General features: G+C 43.5%; 1 protein-coding gene across 1 annotated transcript in view; it reads left to right on the top strand.

Moving 5' to 3' along the window:
- Positions 1–6,889: 6,889 nt before the first annotated feature.
- tmtc1 (transmembrane O-mannosyltransferase targeting cadherins 1) overlaps positions 6,890–16,255 on the top strand; it is a gene marked incomplete at its 5' end in the record, with an annotated part of 95,607 nt that continues 86,241 nt past the window's right edge. Inside the window, one exon of the mRNA XM_079184061.1 lies at positions 6,890–7,185. Coding sequence (XP_079040187.1) covers positions 6,890–7,185 — 296 coding nt within the window. The remainder of the gene's footprint in view (positions 7,186–16,255) is intronic.

Here is a 16,255-nt window from a genome sequence, read left to right as displayed (position 1 = left end):
CCCTGGGTTTAGTTTTTGAAAGGGTTTTCAGAAATATTTGGAGAAAATCATTAAAGTTCATGCAACATTTTTCTGAGTTGTAATACCAGCCGTCCTTCCTGCCTTTACTAAAAAGACATCTGTGGCAAAATGTACCAAATTTACTTGCATGACATCAGCATATCAGCTTTTTAATTTATAAATTAAAATGTGTAGAGCCTAATGTCACAAATCACAAATAATACCTTGGAGGGCATTTACAATCTCTACAGCACACAACATCATCTGTCCTTGGACCCTCGCATCGAAAAGTAAAAACTCCGCCCACAAAAAAAACTTTTATGAGGAAAAAAAGGAGGAAACCTCAGGGAGAGCAACAGAGGAGGGATCCCTCTCCCAGGATGGACAGAAATGTGATAGATGTCATGTGGACAGAATGAACAACACAACAGAATTCCCTATATCGAGGCCTAAAGCAGCATATCTTGAGGCTGGTTCGAGGCAAACCTAAGCCAGCCCTAATTATAGGCGTTATCAAAGAGGAACCCTACTCTTAAATGTGGTGAATGTGTCTTCTCCCCAGACTGAAAGTAGCAGCTGGTTCCACAGAACAGGGGCTTGATAGCTGAAGGCTCTGGTTCCCATTCTACTTTCTGAGACTCTAGGAACCACAGTAACCCTGCATTCTGGCAGCGTAGTGCTCCAGTGCTGTAATAGAGTACTATGAGAGCTCTAAGATGTGATGGTGCCTGACCATTGAGGGCTTTGTAGGTGAGGGCAATATTAGATTGTATTCTGGATGGGAGCCAGTGCAGAGAAGCTAATACAGGAGTAATATGATCTTTTTACTTTTTAGAGCAGAAGTAAATGTGTGAACACGTTTTTGTGCATCATTTTGAGAAAGAATATGCTGGAGTTTTTTGCAATGTTATGTAGGTAAAAAAAAAAGCAGTCCTTGAAGTTTGTTTGATGTGGGAGTTAAAGGACATATCAGGATATGATCAAAGATAACCCCAAGATTCTTTACCATGTGCTGGATGCCAGGGCAATGCCATCTAGACAAGTCGTCAAGGTCTAGTCTAGTACAATAACTAAGTGTTTTGGTCTCTGTACTATGATGCACTCTAAATCCAAGACCTGTGGATCAAGAGTGGGCTTCTTAAGAAGAGGTTTAATTACAGCTCCTTTGAAGGACTGCGGTACATGGCCTGTTAGTAAAGACCGTATCACCAAATCTAGTAAAGAAAAGAACTAAGAGTAAAACTTCTCTCAGCAGCCAGTCGGTATGGGGTCTAAGACAAGTAGAAGGTTTAGACGTAGACATTGTTGAAGTCAATTGGTGAAAAGCCAAGAGGATCATCAAAGTTATTACAATTCATGCTGTTCTGTTTCTATGGTCCATATCAACACTTTGAAACATGATAACAATTTAAAATTAGCTTTAGACATTTTTGGGACATTGTTTTTGCCATTATACCAATATATGCAACAATCACGTTTGAATCACACATACATAGATTAGAACACATGGGTCGGCAACTTTTTTGATATGATACATCAAAATATACAATGGATCGAAAACATGAGCATTATACAAGGTTGCTGCCATCCTTACAGGTCCCTTATGATACAAAATGCACTTTTTCATGGCTTTTAAACATAAATATGCATCCCCAGTGTCTGCAGGTCCCCCAAACCACCCTCTCTCTTCTTCTCCTGCTCCATCTGGAAACCTGTGTAAAAATGAGCTCATCAGAAAAAAGTGTCCACCAGGTGTCCTGGCTTTCTGCCATTGTGATGTTCTGCTATCACAGACCTGCTTACGCAGCACAAGCAAAGAAAGCTACTTTTTCTGTTGTTGGCTGCATCAACCAACAGAAAAGTCTTCATGTAACTTACTTGCATCATCTGAGGACATGAACCCAGTTGATTTATTTTAAGGTGTTTTAGGAGTTTTTACTGTAATGTCCTCACAACAACAGGAAAACTCTACTCAATGAGGATCAGTTACGTTACACAGCAAACCCTTCAAAACTGAAACTCAGAATGGATCTGTTCTGGCTGTCTACTCAAACTTAGAAGCTTCAAGATTTTGCCATATTTATGTTGTTTTAGTTCCTGTTTATCCAGCAGAATGTTTGCCTGTTAACGTCAGCATGCTGCTGCGATTTCCAGCTGTTTCTCTAGCTCTGCAATTTTTCTCACCCACAGGGTTGAACTCTTCTGCTCAATCAGCTGCAATGCCACGTCGTCTGTATCCAGCCAGTCCACCACAGATAAATCCAGGACCTTTGAATAGGACCAGAAAATTTGACATCGCAAAGGATGCTCTGATAAAGGATATAATACAACTATAATACTGAATACTGAAACAAGTAACATTGAGGAAAGAAGTTTGTCTTTAAAGTATACCGTCATACAGACTGCAGTTCAGTCTGCAGAGGATGAGCCAAGAGTTCAGTTTCTGAGATGCTTATAAGCACACAGGGTGGGGGAACATCAGGTATTACAATTGTAGAACAATTGATCCTTCCTCTTCTGAGCCTTGTCACACAAAGACATGTGTCTTTATTACTCTTCTTTAATTTAATGAATCTCTGGGAATGTTCACACCTAAACATTCTCTGGTTAAACTGCACCCCCCATTGAGTCACTCCCTCTTATTGTTAGGATTCCCGTCTGTGTGCTCCTCTGTTGTTTTTCCCCTGTCTGTTTTTGTTATGAAGGGCCATGTGCTTATGTTTGGTTTTTGTGTCAGCCAGTTTTCACCCCTGTGTTCCACCCACGACCACGCCCCTCGCCGCAGCTGTAGCTCATTCCGATGATCGCCACCTGCTGTGTTTAAATAGAAAGGGAGTGACCTTTTGTCCGCCGGACACTTTGCCGTGTTTAGTTTGTTTATCCTTTGTTTTTCCTTCTGCATATTCAAAATAAAGTCCTTTGCTGGATTTAACCTGCTGTGTGGCGTGCGTTTGGGTCCACCTACGACATCATCCCATAACACTTATCAAAGCAAAGACCGAGATAACCATATGGTCCTGTTACCACTCACTTAGGTACACAATCAATATGTCACACATATCGTTTTGTTAGTGAGTACGGCACATAAAACTAAATCACAGTAGAAATGTACTAGCACAACTACATTTTCTATCACACACGTCGCTGTGCTACTCGAAGGTCTCCGTAAAGCCGAACCACGCCCTACGTCCAGACGTCTGCCCCTCACTTCGGACCTCCTCACCCGTGGCATCCATACACTCCGCTCAGGCTATCTGTCTCCCTTCATGGACAAAGTATTAAAGTCCACGTTCTTGCAGGCTTCCTTCGCTGCTCCGAGTTCACCGCCTCAAACTCCAACCACCATCCGTCGTGACACGCCACCGCATCAGACATCACATCCATCCTCCCGACACAGTCGTCTATTGCCTCAAATGCTGCAAGACCAACACATATGGTCCACTCCAGCCCATCTACCTCTCCAAAAAGACTCATATCCAAGTCCGTACGAACCCATCCGCGACTACCCAAGCCCAAGCTCAAGTCCGGCCAGCCGAACTTCCCCACAAGATCTCCTGTTCGTCACAGGCAAAGGGGTCACGCGGTCCCGGGTTCACCACCACTTTCGCCATATCTTAGCCAGATCCGGAATACCCCCCAAGTGTACTCGGGCCACCCTTTCCACATCGGCGCCACCTTCACCGCTTCGAGCCAAGGAATTCCCTCCCATATCATTACAATTCTTGGTCGTTGGTCTTCCCCCGCGTACCTCTCCTACATCAGAAATGCCCACCGGCATCCGAGTTCGTCATTTTTTGGGGGATCTTTTTGGGGACTCTGCACAACCAGAGCTTCCAAAGAGACGGCCCCCACTCAACAGTCTCCATTCCCCCAGTTCCCGCCAGCTATCGGACACCAACGGTCCCCCATTGCTCGCCCCAACCTTCGTTCTACGACCTTCTCTACCCTCCTCGTTTCTTCTCCCCTACACTCTTACATTCCTTCATCCCTCTACCCCTATCCCTACCTCCCCCTACCCCTTCATCCCTCTACCTCAACCATTTCATCCCTCTACCCCTATCCCTACCTCCCCTACCCCTTCATCCCTCTACCTCGACCCTTTCATCACTCTACCCCTATCCCTACCTCCCCGTACCCCTTCATCCCTCTACCTCGACCCTTTCATCCCTCTACTCCTATCCCTACCCTACTCCCCCCTACCCCTTCATCCCTCTACCTCGACCCCTTCATCCCTCTACCACTATCCCTACCCTACTCCCCCCTACCCCTTCATCCCTCTACCTCGACCCCTTCATCCCTCTACCACTATCCCTACCCTACTCCCCCATACCCCTTCATCCCTCTACCTCGACCCCTTCATCCCTCTACCACTATCCCTACCCTTCAATTCTCTCCCTCTACCCCTGCTGGTTTGACTGTTAATGATATACGGTGGAGGTGGTGGGAGACAGGAGGTATGACGGCTAAGCTATCATCCCTGATGGAGAACACCTCCTACCCCATGCAGGACGGCCTGGCAGCTCTGTGCAGCTCCTTCAGCCACTGGCTGATTCACCCCCGGTGTGTGAAGGAGAGGTCCTTCCTTCCTGCTGCTGTCAGGCTGCACAACCAGCTGTGCTCCCAGTAGACCACACAAGACTCAAAATCTGTGCAATACAAAAATGATTCTGTCTGTATATATATTATTTTAGTTATTGTGGATTTTTAACTTTTTTACTTAGTTAATATTCTTTACTGTTTATTACTTATTTATAATACTTGTTTTGATACATTGTTTTTTTTACTATGTCTCCTGTGTGCACTGTCCACTATGCTGCTGTAATCCTGTACATTTCTCCACTGCGGGACTAATAAAGGATTATTTTATCTCTTATCTTAAAGAGAATATTTAAGTGCAAAGTAACGTGTGATATTAGTTGAAATGAAATGTGCGAGGCAACATTATTCCTGTATTGATGCATCTCACATTACTACACTACGCTAAAATCTGGCTTCAATTCACCACCTCACCATGTGCGTCTCCAAAATGTTCATACGCATGGGTCAGAGTTCCCGTACAGGTGATCACATTCTCCTGTCAAGTTTGTTTTTATAGATCACAACATTTGCGTGGGAAGGGGTTACTTGGTTGGAACTCATCTATAGATTTATACAGCACAAGTGATGAGATAATCTTACAAGAGTACATGTATGACTGTAGCACCATGACATTTCTTGACACACATTTTAAGGGTGGCAGTGAACATGACTTTTCAGTGTAATTGAGTCTCTCTGACAAGGCTGTTGTTGCTGTCAATGTGCTTTGCTTCTTGTTACTTGACTTGATGTTTGAGCTTCATTGTGCAGTTATGTAGGCATACTGAGTGTGATGCTAGAGGGCTGTTTCACATTCATCTGCTGAAGGGGCATCGTTTTGTCTGTGCTCACCTTAAATCTGCGTTGGACATGTGAACGTAGGGCTATCTGCAGGATTTCGATCTAGTTCGCAGCCAGTCAAGCATGCAAATGACATCTGAGGTGGAAACTTGAAATATCCGATGCACATACAGAGAATGGAGGCATGAGACATCTCACTTCATCATGTATTGAAACACGTCTGGATGGGTCGCTCAAGCGCAACGATTTGACCATTACATACATGGCCTATATAATATGCACCTCTCCTGCAGGAGTATTCTAATGCGGAACCTGATGTTTCTCGCTGCACACATCCCATCCTCTTATCGGACTCGTTCGTTTAAAGTTCTACTGACGCGCTGTGCGGAGGAAAAGGTCAGAGTGCGTTGCAGTCATGCGCTCCTGCAGTTTCCGCCGAGTTTCATTGATCTTCTGCAGCTGATATTTCTGTCGGCCCAGAGAGGTAACGTCCTCTTGCGCATGCGTCCACAGGCGGGTTCTCGGGTGCTGATGTTGCGTTCTGGTACTCCATGTAAGCTCGTACATTCCATAGTTATGGCTCAGTTGTGACTTTTTTTTTCAATATTCATACTATCTAATTGCCTTTCCTTCCTTTCATTATTCTCAAACAAACTCCAGGGGCTTGTCATAACTAGACTCTTCCCAGTCACATTTAATACCAGTGTATTTATAGTTGTGCTAATCACAAGTGGGATTTTCCTTTGGCTTTTTTTCAAGTGTTTACACACAAACATCATAGGCTAACTGGAGCTATCCAGGCTTATTCGTTTAGTCTTCAGAAGAATATTTTTGCGGCTATTTTTTCTTACTGTGTGAGAAGTAATTTTGCATGTCAATATGTCAATGCTGTTAGGAAACACGTTATTTCCCATCCATTAACTGACAACCCCAGAGAGAAATAAGTCAATGTTGGCTCACAATTAAATGCCATTTTGTCAGCCACTGAGTTAGACTAAGTGGAACCTAGCACCATTCCATTAGGGTTTATCTCAAAAAGGGACAAAGAAAGACACTAGCTCTTCCAGCTGTTGAGGGTGACCATGAGATGCGATTGAATGCTAACAAGCCAAGTGGAGGGAGTTAAGCCAAGTTTCTCACAGTCAAGAATGAGCTTTAACGCACATTTAATTTTGTTTTTTAAGACAATAAAGAATAGTTTATGTTAGTTAATAAATATATGTTAATCAATTCATAGGATAGTAAACCAATTGATGTTAAGTAATAGGCCAAATGAAATATAATACAGTAAAGAAGAATATCCAACTTTTTATTTGTATAGTATAAAAGTATCGTATAAAACACTACAAAGCCTGACGTTCAGAGACTGCACGTGAAGGCAGCACTTCAGCCACACCATCTCCGCACTCCACACCAGACACAACCGCTACCTGCCAGGCGGAATGGACACATCCTCCCCAGCTACTAGTTTCATTCTTCGCGCAGCGGAGCTGCGGGAGAAGCCAGGCCCGACATGACAGCGCTGGGACGGGAGAAGAAAGCCCGCCAGCAGCCGCGGTTCACCGTCCGGCCCGAGGCGGTGTGGGCTGCTGGTCGCTACGCCGTGCTGGCCGCCCTGTGCTGCCTGTGCTACAGCAACTCTCTCCGCGGGGAGTTGGTACACGACGATGTGTGGGCTATCATCAACAATCCGGACGTCCGACCGGGCTCCAGCCTCAGAAACATCCTCAGCAACGACTTCTGGGGGAAGAGGATGGCGGACAATACGAGCCACAAGTCCTACAGACCGCTCTGCATCCTCACCTTCAAGTAAGTTCTCCCTCATTTCCCAACTGCGCTGTTTTCACCTCACCTGGAGCCCCCGAACAAACACTTTATGCCGGTTCCACCGCAGTGTTGTTGCCATTTACCCGAGGTGAGAATCCTGGAGCTAACTAGAGCATGGAGCTGTGAACACGCTGCCGTCATCCAGCTCTGTGGAAGAAGCTGTTGCAGCGTCCCAGTTAACTTCAGTAGAACCCGAGCTACACCACCATCCAGTGCTCCGCCTCGGTGTGTAGGACAAAGCCCACCTAGTGTGCTGTGTCGCTGTGAGCTCTACGGGTATGGTAGGAGCTCTAGAGAGGTCCCCATCGTTTCATGAGACGTGTTGATGGAATGACTGTAGTGAGTTGGAGCAGAGAGGGTAGCCACACACACACACACACACACACACACACACACACACACACACACACACACACACACACACACACACACACACACACACACACACACACACACACACACACACACACACACACACACACACACGCTGTCTCTGTATGTAGCACTTTCATAGTAGTGGCGTTGGAAGAGTACAGTGAGGGTGAGGATGTAAGGAGGTTCTGGAGACAAAGGTTGAGGCTTCTAGTGCTGTGCTGTAGTTGGCTGGTGTTCTGAATGACTCCATGCTGAGGCCCACACAGTTCTCCCACATGAGGAGAAATGAGCCAAACCGAAACAAACTAAAAAGTTTCTTTTTTCCTTCAGTTGTATAATTCAGTGAAGGATGCTGTTTTAGAGCTTAATGCTGCATCCATAGGTCAGAATAGAGTAAAGACTGCTCAGTCTCCTCATATGTGAACATCTTATCATATAGGCTGCTACATTATGCTACCATTATTGTGTGCATGCTAGTATGTCGATGTTTTGCTTTTAGCTCAATTGCATCGCTGTGACTAAGTGCAAGTCACAAGACTAAGTACAGCCTCAGAGTTGCAAGCAGTTCTAAACGTTTAGACTTGTTTAAAGATACTCCTGTGGCCTCTTGTGGGCTAAAATGTAAATAGCAAAACATAAAATTTGCGAAATGAAATATAAAATATTCTCTCATGTCTGACTGATTGTGACTCATTTTCAGTAGTAAACTCTCCTGCTGGGACCAGCATTATATGCTTCTTATGGCAGCTTCATGATGGGACACTACTGCATCAATTGTTTAATGGCTTACAATGTGGAACCAGCAATTCATTAAACGGCCAACAGGTCTGTGTTGTGGCTGTCCTACCATCACAGTTAGAGGTTAAGGGCTGAAGGGCAGCGCTGGTAGGGATTCAGTGCACTGCTCAAGAGCGCTTCAGCAGTAACAACAAGGAGGTTTAGAAGGTGTGTGTCTTTGACCATGACACCTTTATTCAACCAAGACTACAGGTCAGTGACCTCTGACAGAAAATACACAGTCATGGACGGGTTGATGAAAACACAGAGCAGATAGTGAAAGCGCCAGCAAAGAGGAAGCAGGAATGGTTCAAAGAGCTGCTGACACATAGCTATGGCCAGCGCACACACACACACACACACACACACACACACACACACACAGACTAATGAGCTCCTATTGAGTCAGTTGATGATGGTAAATAGTAAATGGACTGTACTTGTATTCCTCTTTTCTAGTCTTCGACCACTCAAAGCTCTTTAACACTACATGTCCTCATTCACCCATTCACACCCTGATGGGAGGGGCTACCTGCTCATCAGGACTAACTACCGTCCACACAGCGTAGGCACAGCTACGGGAGAAGCTTGGAGTTAAGTGTCTTGCCCAAGGACACATGGATTAGTGGAGCTGGGGATCGAACCGCCGATCCTCTGATTGAGGCTGACCCGCTCTACTACTGAGAGACAGTGTGTGGTTGAAAACTTAAACTCATATGGTGACCATGGGTACACAACATCAGTCCAGACATTTCAATGTGGGCCAAGCTCACAGTCATTGGAACAAAAGCAAACTCAATTTGTTTTGAATGAGAGAAAAAGTCCGAAGGAGTAATACAAAGTAAAACCCTTCACCTGAATACGATCCTATGGAGCTAGAACAGTGATAGTGAGGCAACTGTGGCTAAGTGCTAGAGCAGGGTCGTCCTTTAGAGGATCGGCGGTTTGATGCCCGGCTCCGCTAGTCCATGTCGATGAGCAAGGCACTTGTGTGAATGAGTTATTCTGATAGGCAGGTGGCACTTAGCCCCTCCCATCAGTGTGTGAATGGGTGAATGATGACATGTAGTGTGAAAGTGCTTTGAGTGGTCAGAAGACTAGAAAAGAGGAATACAAGTTCAGTCCATTCTCCATTTAATAGTCATTTTTGGCATTGAAAATAAAATGAAAAACCTTCTCACTGAAAAATGAAACACAGGCAGCAGATATAGTCTGATGATGTTCTGATATTTTTTGCTTTCAGATGTTTTTCAATAACAAGCTTCAGACTTTTTCTTCACGTTTCTCTATTTTCCGAATCAGCTCTTTTTTTTTTTTTTTAAAACACGGACAGTTTAAAAAAATAATTGTTTTCATTTTGTATTCATGATTTTTTATTTGCATCAGGAGGAATGTAAACAGCAGCAACAAAACAATTCTCTGGACAGATAACATAGGCGACCTCTTTACATTCAGTCATGATGAAACACAGTGTCTGCCTCTCTCCGTCCTGCAGCTCCACCCTCAATCCCGAGATGGACTCGGGTCTCTGTGAGGATGCGGGCGCAGCAGTCACCGGCCTCTCGTTGCTGGGTTAGCATGGTTTTTCCTGTGACTGGACAGTTATTAGCCAGGAGCAGACTAGCTTAGCTTTCAACCCGGTTCTCCTCCTCCTCCTCCTCCTCCTGGGGGCGGTTAACTCAGCTTTTGACGGCCTTTGGTCCGGTGGGTGAGGCTGGGTGGTGGGGCCACGACGGTGATCGTCTCAATTTACAAGTTCATCATCTGAAGCACATTAAGACTAAAAGAAGGAATTCTTCTGACACTGAAATCAAGTTGCCTGTGGGTAAGGTGGTGCTTGAACACACATTCACACCCCTCCATGTTTTCTATACAGTCTTTGGCTTGACTTACACTTCCGCGCAGGTAGTGAAGCGATGCTGGGTGAGGTGACTGGGGAGGAGTGTGTGGCAGTCGCTGCGTTGTCTCCACTGAGCTCTGATACTTGCATCGGATAGCCGTTTTCAGTTTGTTTGCATACAGTACACTGTGTCTGTCCCTCAAATAAACCATCGGTTAATCGACCAATAAAGTCGTGTTCACTGCAGCAATTTAAACGCTGGAAACTAAACTCTTACTCTGTGATCTATGCACAATAGATGAATTCTACAACCGATGATGATGGTTTAATCCAGTGTTTTTCAACCTTTTCTGAGCCGCGGTACGTTTTTTACATTAGAAAGATCAACAACCAAAAAAGTTACAAAATGACACATTGTAGCATAATACAGTTTATATGATGACAATTGAATTACTCCGTGTGAAACCTGGACCTGTTTAGAGGAACACAAAGCTGATATCCTGGCAGAATGTGGTTGAAATCCCTGTTTTAATCAGCTGCGGTGCACTCCATAGCTGACCATGAGGTCGCTAGTCCGGCCCTCTACGCTCCAAAATACTGAGCCAAATTAGATTTGAGTTGACTTTAATCATTCACTGTTGCAATGTGCTTACGGAATAGTTCTGGATTGGCACAAGCACAAATAACACTTCTGGTTTGAATGTTTATGAGAAAGTGGATTTATAAGGCTGGAGTGAAGTGAAATGTGTGAGAAGCATCTTTTTACATATAATGGTGCCTCTCACGTTACATTTCTACTAAGTCACCACCTCACAAGCTGCCACCTGATGTCCCGTCTCCATGATGTGTGTACACGGGTCAGAGGTGATCACATTTGTCTTTATAGATCACAACGTTTGCGTGAGAAGTGGCGTGCGCCTCTTTCAGACCTTGTTTTGTGTGTACACAGCGGTTATTAATGAGACTCCTGGTCCTCCACCCAGAAAAGCAATCATTCAGATAATTGTAAAAATGCTGAATATCGCAGCCGATAATTGGCCAGGCTGATAATCAGTCAATCCCTACTTTAAGGTTTGGACCTGGTTAGACAAAACAAGCAAACATTTCTTTTTTTACATTTAAAAAAATATCAATACATGAACTAAGAAAAAAATCAATAAAGAAATGAGGATCTTTCAATATTGCCCTAATGACGACATTCAAGCTCACATGACCACCAGACATTTCCCTGCTAGCATCCGTTCATTTTGTCTGCCATACGTGTTTTTACTGCTCTAAAGTGACCCTCCATTGGTCATGTGACCCTCGTAGTGTTTGTTTGGGACCCCAGAGACTCCTCCTCCTCACTGAAATGCAGGGGAAGGTTTGATAGTAAATAAATAACATTTCATTAAAATTCAGCATTTTAATATTTGAGTTATTGTTATAAAGGTGCACACTCAATATTTCTGGAATGACTCAAATGACTGTTATGTAAAAATGGATGGTAAATGGACTGTACTTGTATAGCACCTTTCTAGTGTTCCATCCACTCAAAGCGCTTTAACACTACATGTCATCATTCACCCATTCACACTCATGCCCATCAGGACCCTAACTAACCATTCACACCCATTCATACATCATTTGGGGTTAAGTGTCTTGCCTAAGGACAAATCAACATGGACTGGAGGAGCTCTACCTCTGAGCCACAGCCGCCTCTGGTCTGTTGTGGTGAGCAACCCCCAGATAACTATACAACTCTGTGGTTCCTCATTGTGTTGCAAAACCCTTTAGCCTCTTTTAGCAAGTTGTTTTGGTTTTATGGCCCACAAAACTCTCTAATGGCAGGAGAGAGCTGTTTTCAGAAAAGACCCCAAAAGTCTTAAACGCCCACTGTTCACTTGCCCAGCTCCAAACAGACGGACGGAGAGATGATGGAGGGAACAATCTTCTCACCTAGTTCTCTGCAAGATGCGTTTCAACATACTTCCTAAAATGTTGAACTGTTGCTTTAATATTATGAATACGACACCCAGAACTCTGCTCTGCCCACTTTGGCTCTAGAATAATGTTCCCAGTGGACTTACATGTAGGGGAAATCTAGATGAGTGTTATGGAATGTGATTGGCTGCCCTGGTGATAGACATAATGTGTCCCCAGGCAGAGCTCCATCAGCACACTCAGCACTTAAGATAAGTGTGTGTGTGTGTGTGTGTGTGTGTGTGTGTGTGTGTGTGTGTGTGTGTGTGTGTGTGTGTGTGTGTGTGTGTGTGTGTGTGTGTGTGTGTGTGTGTGTGTGTGTGTGTGTGTGTGTGTGTGTGTGTGTGTCTGGTCAAGCAACAGGATGGTTTCATTGTTCAATGACAGTTATTGTATTTACTCAAGAGTGCAAAAAAACCCTTAAGCAGCTGCTTGCCAATCCACCGTCTGGTAACACAGTGAAGAAGATATTGGTGCCTTAATATTTCTCCTGAGATCGGACAGTGAGCCTCAAAAACACCCATTTAGCAGAAGTTTGAGTGTGTGCTGGAGCCACTGTAATGGCCAGAGCCACTGGAGGGGTAGATGATCCTTTGGGAGTGACAGGTGTTGCCTTATTGCTCACTCAGGGAGATATTCAATGCTTTGGGTTGTCGCTTCCAGGGCTGGTTGGCTGTCAGCTTCTCCACAACATCTTCATTAGTCTTTCATGTGAAGGATGCTGGTTCATGTGGCAGACCCTCCTGGTGATTGACTGTAGCTCAATCATTAACCCACACCTTCCACAGCTGCTGTGGAGCTGAAAAAAGCATCCACTCTATTCTCTGAGGAGAAATAATGATGAAAGGGTGAATCAGGACCTTTTCTCTGCTCTTTCTCTCCCTGCAGACTTTTACCAGCATTTGTTCAACTCTAAATGCTATCAAGACTTTGCTGATTACAAGTATTAAGAGAAGGTATTTAGTAAATGGAAAATATGAAAGTTAATCATAAGGCCACAATTAAAGGCAGACCACATGACTGTGTTCAAGCGGGATATTTTGCATCTGACACCTTCAGGGACAAGTGTTGCCATTAAATGCCTGCAGGTACTCATAGTACCAACTACAGGAGACCACCCCCCCCCCCCCCCCCCCCCCCCCACTGAGGAGAATCACCAACTGGCTGACGACCTGAATGTCCAGCACAGCTTGTTTTAAGGAGAGCATTTATCTAATCAGATTCAGCCCCTATGTCTCTATGTAAGGAGAGAGGCCCGATGTCCGCTAGAGAGCCTTTGCAGTTTAAGTGAATGGGGACGATATTGTTGATTGTCATAGTCTTCAACTAATCAGATCTTTAGTTTGACATGTTGGGCGTATTCTTTGACGTGCCAGAGCTACCCAGGTAGCCTGCTAAGTACATCTGCATTAACGTGCGCCGTGATTGGTCAGTGGGCCAGCGCGTGACTAATGTGAAATTTAAGGAAGCTGGCAGAAGTGAGTTGGAGTAGTAAGAGTTCAAATTGAAAGATATGGAAGAAATTATAAAATGTTTAGGGTTTTGCTTGGTGTAGTTTATTTATTTTTATTAACGGTGTTCCTGGCTGATTTTAAAATCACTGCTATATGAACAAAAGGTCAATAACATTTGGTTTGCAAACACTTTAAACAAATCAGGTTCTTTTTAACAGCAGTATTCCCTTTACACAGTAGCAGTTATAACACAGTTATAATGATTCTGATAATAGATATTCAGCCGGTGTTCACAACTTTATCTTCATGTGTGTAAGAGATACAATTTGAAATATACACCTTGAAAACTGCAAACCTATCTACGTCATGTTTTTATTTTTTCTTATGTTTGTTAAATTCTCAGTAGTGATAACTAAATGATATGCTTATTATGCAAATTCCAAACAAAAACACTTTAAAAAGTCCCCAAAAAATATTTAAATGAATCATTTCTTTTTTTCTTTTTTTGGTATTTTGGTCAGACACTATGCAACGCTGATTAGCGTAATATGTGTGGTATTTGTTATAAATGTACGTTGGTACATGGAGGGTGATAAGAAGCTGTACGTGGAGGGACTTAGGACCCAGGGGAATGTAGGTGAAGGAAACAGGAAGAGACGGAAGAGACTCCACACAAATAGCTGTTCACCGAGGTTCTTGTGTTGTGTTAATAATAATAAAAAAAAAAACTGCGTTAATTATAAAATAATTGTTAGCGTTAATTAATTAATGCGTTAACTTGCCCAGCACTAATTATATATATATATATATATATATATATATATATATATATATATATATATATTTACACTGTACATAGTCGTTACATTTTTATGCTTACATCTGTTCTACTTTTTTTTGTTTTTTGTTAAACTTGTTTTTTTAAATTTATTTATTTTTCCTGTTTATTTGTAAATTCTGTGTATGTACGTGGAGAGCAATGAAAAACTGGAGTCAAATTCCTTGTATGCATACGCGTGCATGGCCAATAAAGCTGATTCTGATTCTTAAATGTACACGGCATGTAAAAAAATGCCAGAAATGATGATTGATTGGTGCACCCCTTTGGAGAACGTGCTTCCAGTCCCGCATTATCTGCCAAGGTGAAGGACACACACAAAATGTGTAAATGCACACATACAACACAGCCTAAAGGCATTTCTTCTTGCTGAGACCTGATGTGCACCATAAACTGAGCAATGGCTGCTGGGAGAAATAAATAAATGGGGAAAGATGGAGATATCAAGAGGCCATGCGATTAGAATAGAAACACGAGGACAGATGACACAAGACAGGGAGGGAAGAAGTGGTGATGGATGCTTTTCTGATGATGGAGGAGGAGGAGGAGGAGGAGGAGGAGGAGGAGGAGGAGGACGACACAGCAGCAGATAATAGAAAGAGACAAGCAAGAGATGAAGACAGAATAATAAGAAATGAAAAAGAAGAAGGTTAAGAAAGTGATGGATGATTGTCTTCGTCCAAGACGAGCTAATTCAGACAATGTGAGAGCTTTATTTCTCAAATGCCGCTTAAAGTTTCAGAATAAAAGAAGTTATTACAGTCAGGGACATCATGTCATTTTTCCAGCCATGACATTTCATTATCTGCTCTTTGTTTATCATATATTCAAAGCTTAAGTAAAGCATTTCCACCCTGTTTTCAGTTGTCAGCCTGTTTTTACATTGCAGGGATCTGTTAAGGCAAATCACTGTATCTGATGCAGTACTCTCCAGAATAATGAATAACCTAATTTTAGTATTCTTGCAACCTTCCTTTGGTTCATGGCCCAGTCTCTGGTATAGGGCAGTATATATGCCAGCAGGGATTAAGTTGTGCACTGAGAAAGGCAAGTATATTGAAGGAAAGTAGCTACTTCTGCTACTGTTGCTGCGTGGTCACTAACCAGCAGAGAGACGGAGCTTAATTATCTCTCCTTCACCTCTCCAGTCACAGAGGACACTGCGTCTGTCTCACTGGATGTGCTTACGTCCTGAGTGCTCACTTTCAAAATGTCACTCATGTCAGATCCTTTTACTTTTGCTCTGCTAGTGGTGGGGCCTAAAAACAATATAGTTGGTTCATCAAACAGCAGAGAAATGTATCTCAACAACTCAGAGAATTCTTGCAACTCTCCAACCTTTCCTGTAGTACCAGTGTCTTAATTTACGCTTGTGTACCATCAGTCCATTTTTGTTTTCTTTGTCTGTATTGTGGTAGCAGCAGACGCAATGTAGGTAGCCAAACCAGATACCCTCTCCTCAAAAATACCTTCTTATTTATACTACAGGTGTTGGTGGAGTTTTAACCCTTGTACACTTTTCTCCGAAGTAGTGCCAGCAGTTGTGCCAGAAACCACTACTCTGCATAAGGCCAGATGGGATTAGCAGCATTAGCATTTCTGGGTCTGCACCAGACTCTCCTCCCAGCTGGACTTGCCCCGAAAACCTCCAAAGAGGGCCACCGAGGGAGGATCTTTATCAGATGCCCGAACTACCTTAACTGGCCCTTTTTACTTAGGGGAAGATCGGAAAGTAGGCGAACTTGTAAATTGAACTAATTCTATTTTAACCTAATTCATGAACAAGACCCCAATATACTTGGCCAT

The sequence above is a fragment of the Pholis gunnellus genome (assembly GCF_910591455.1).
Source record: "Pholis gunnellus genome assembly, chromosome: 22".
NCBI classification, from domain to species: Eukaryota; Metazoa; Chordata; class Actinopteri; order Perciformes; family Pholidae; genus Pholis; species Pholis gunnellus.
The sequence above is the reverse complement of the archived record's forward strand: the minus strand, read 5'-3'. Positions and strand labels throughout refer to the sequence as shown.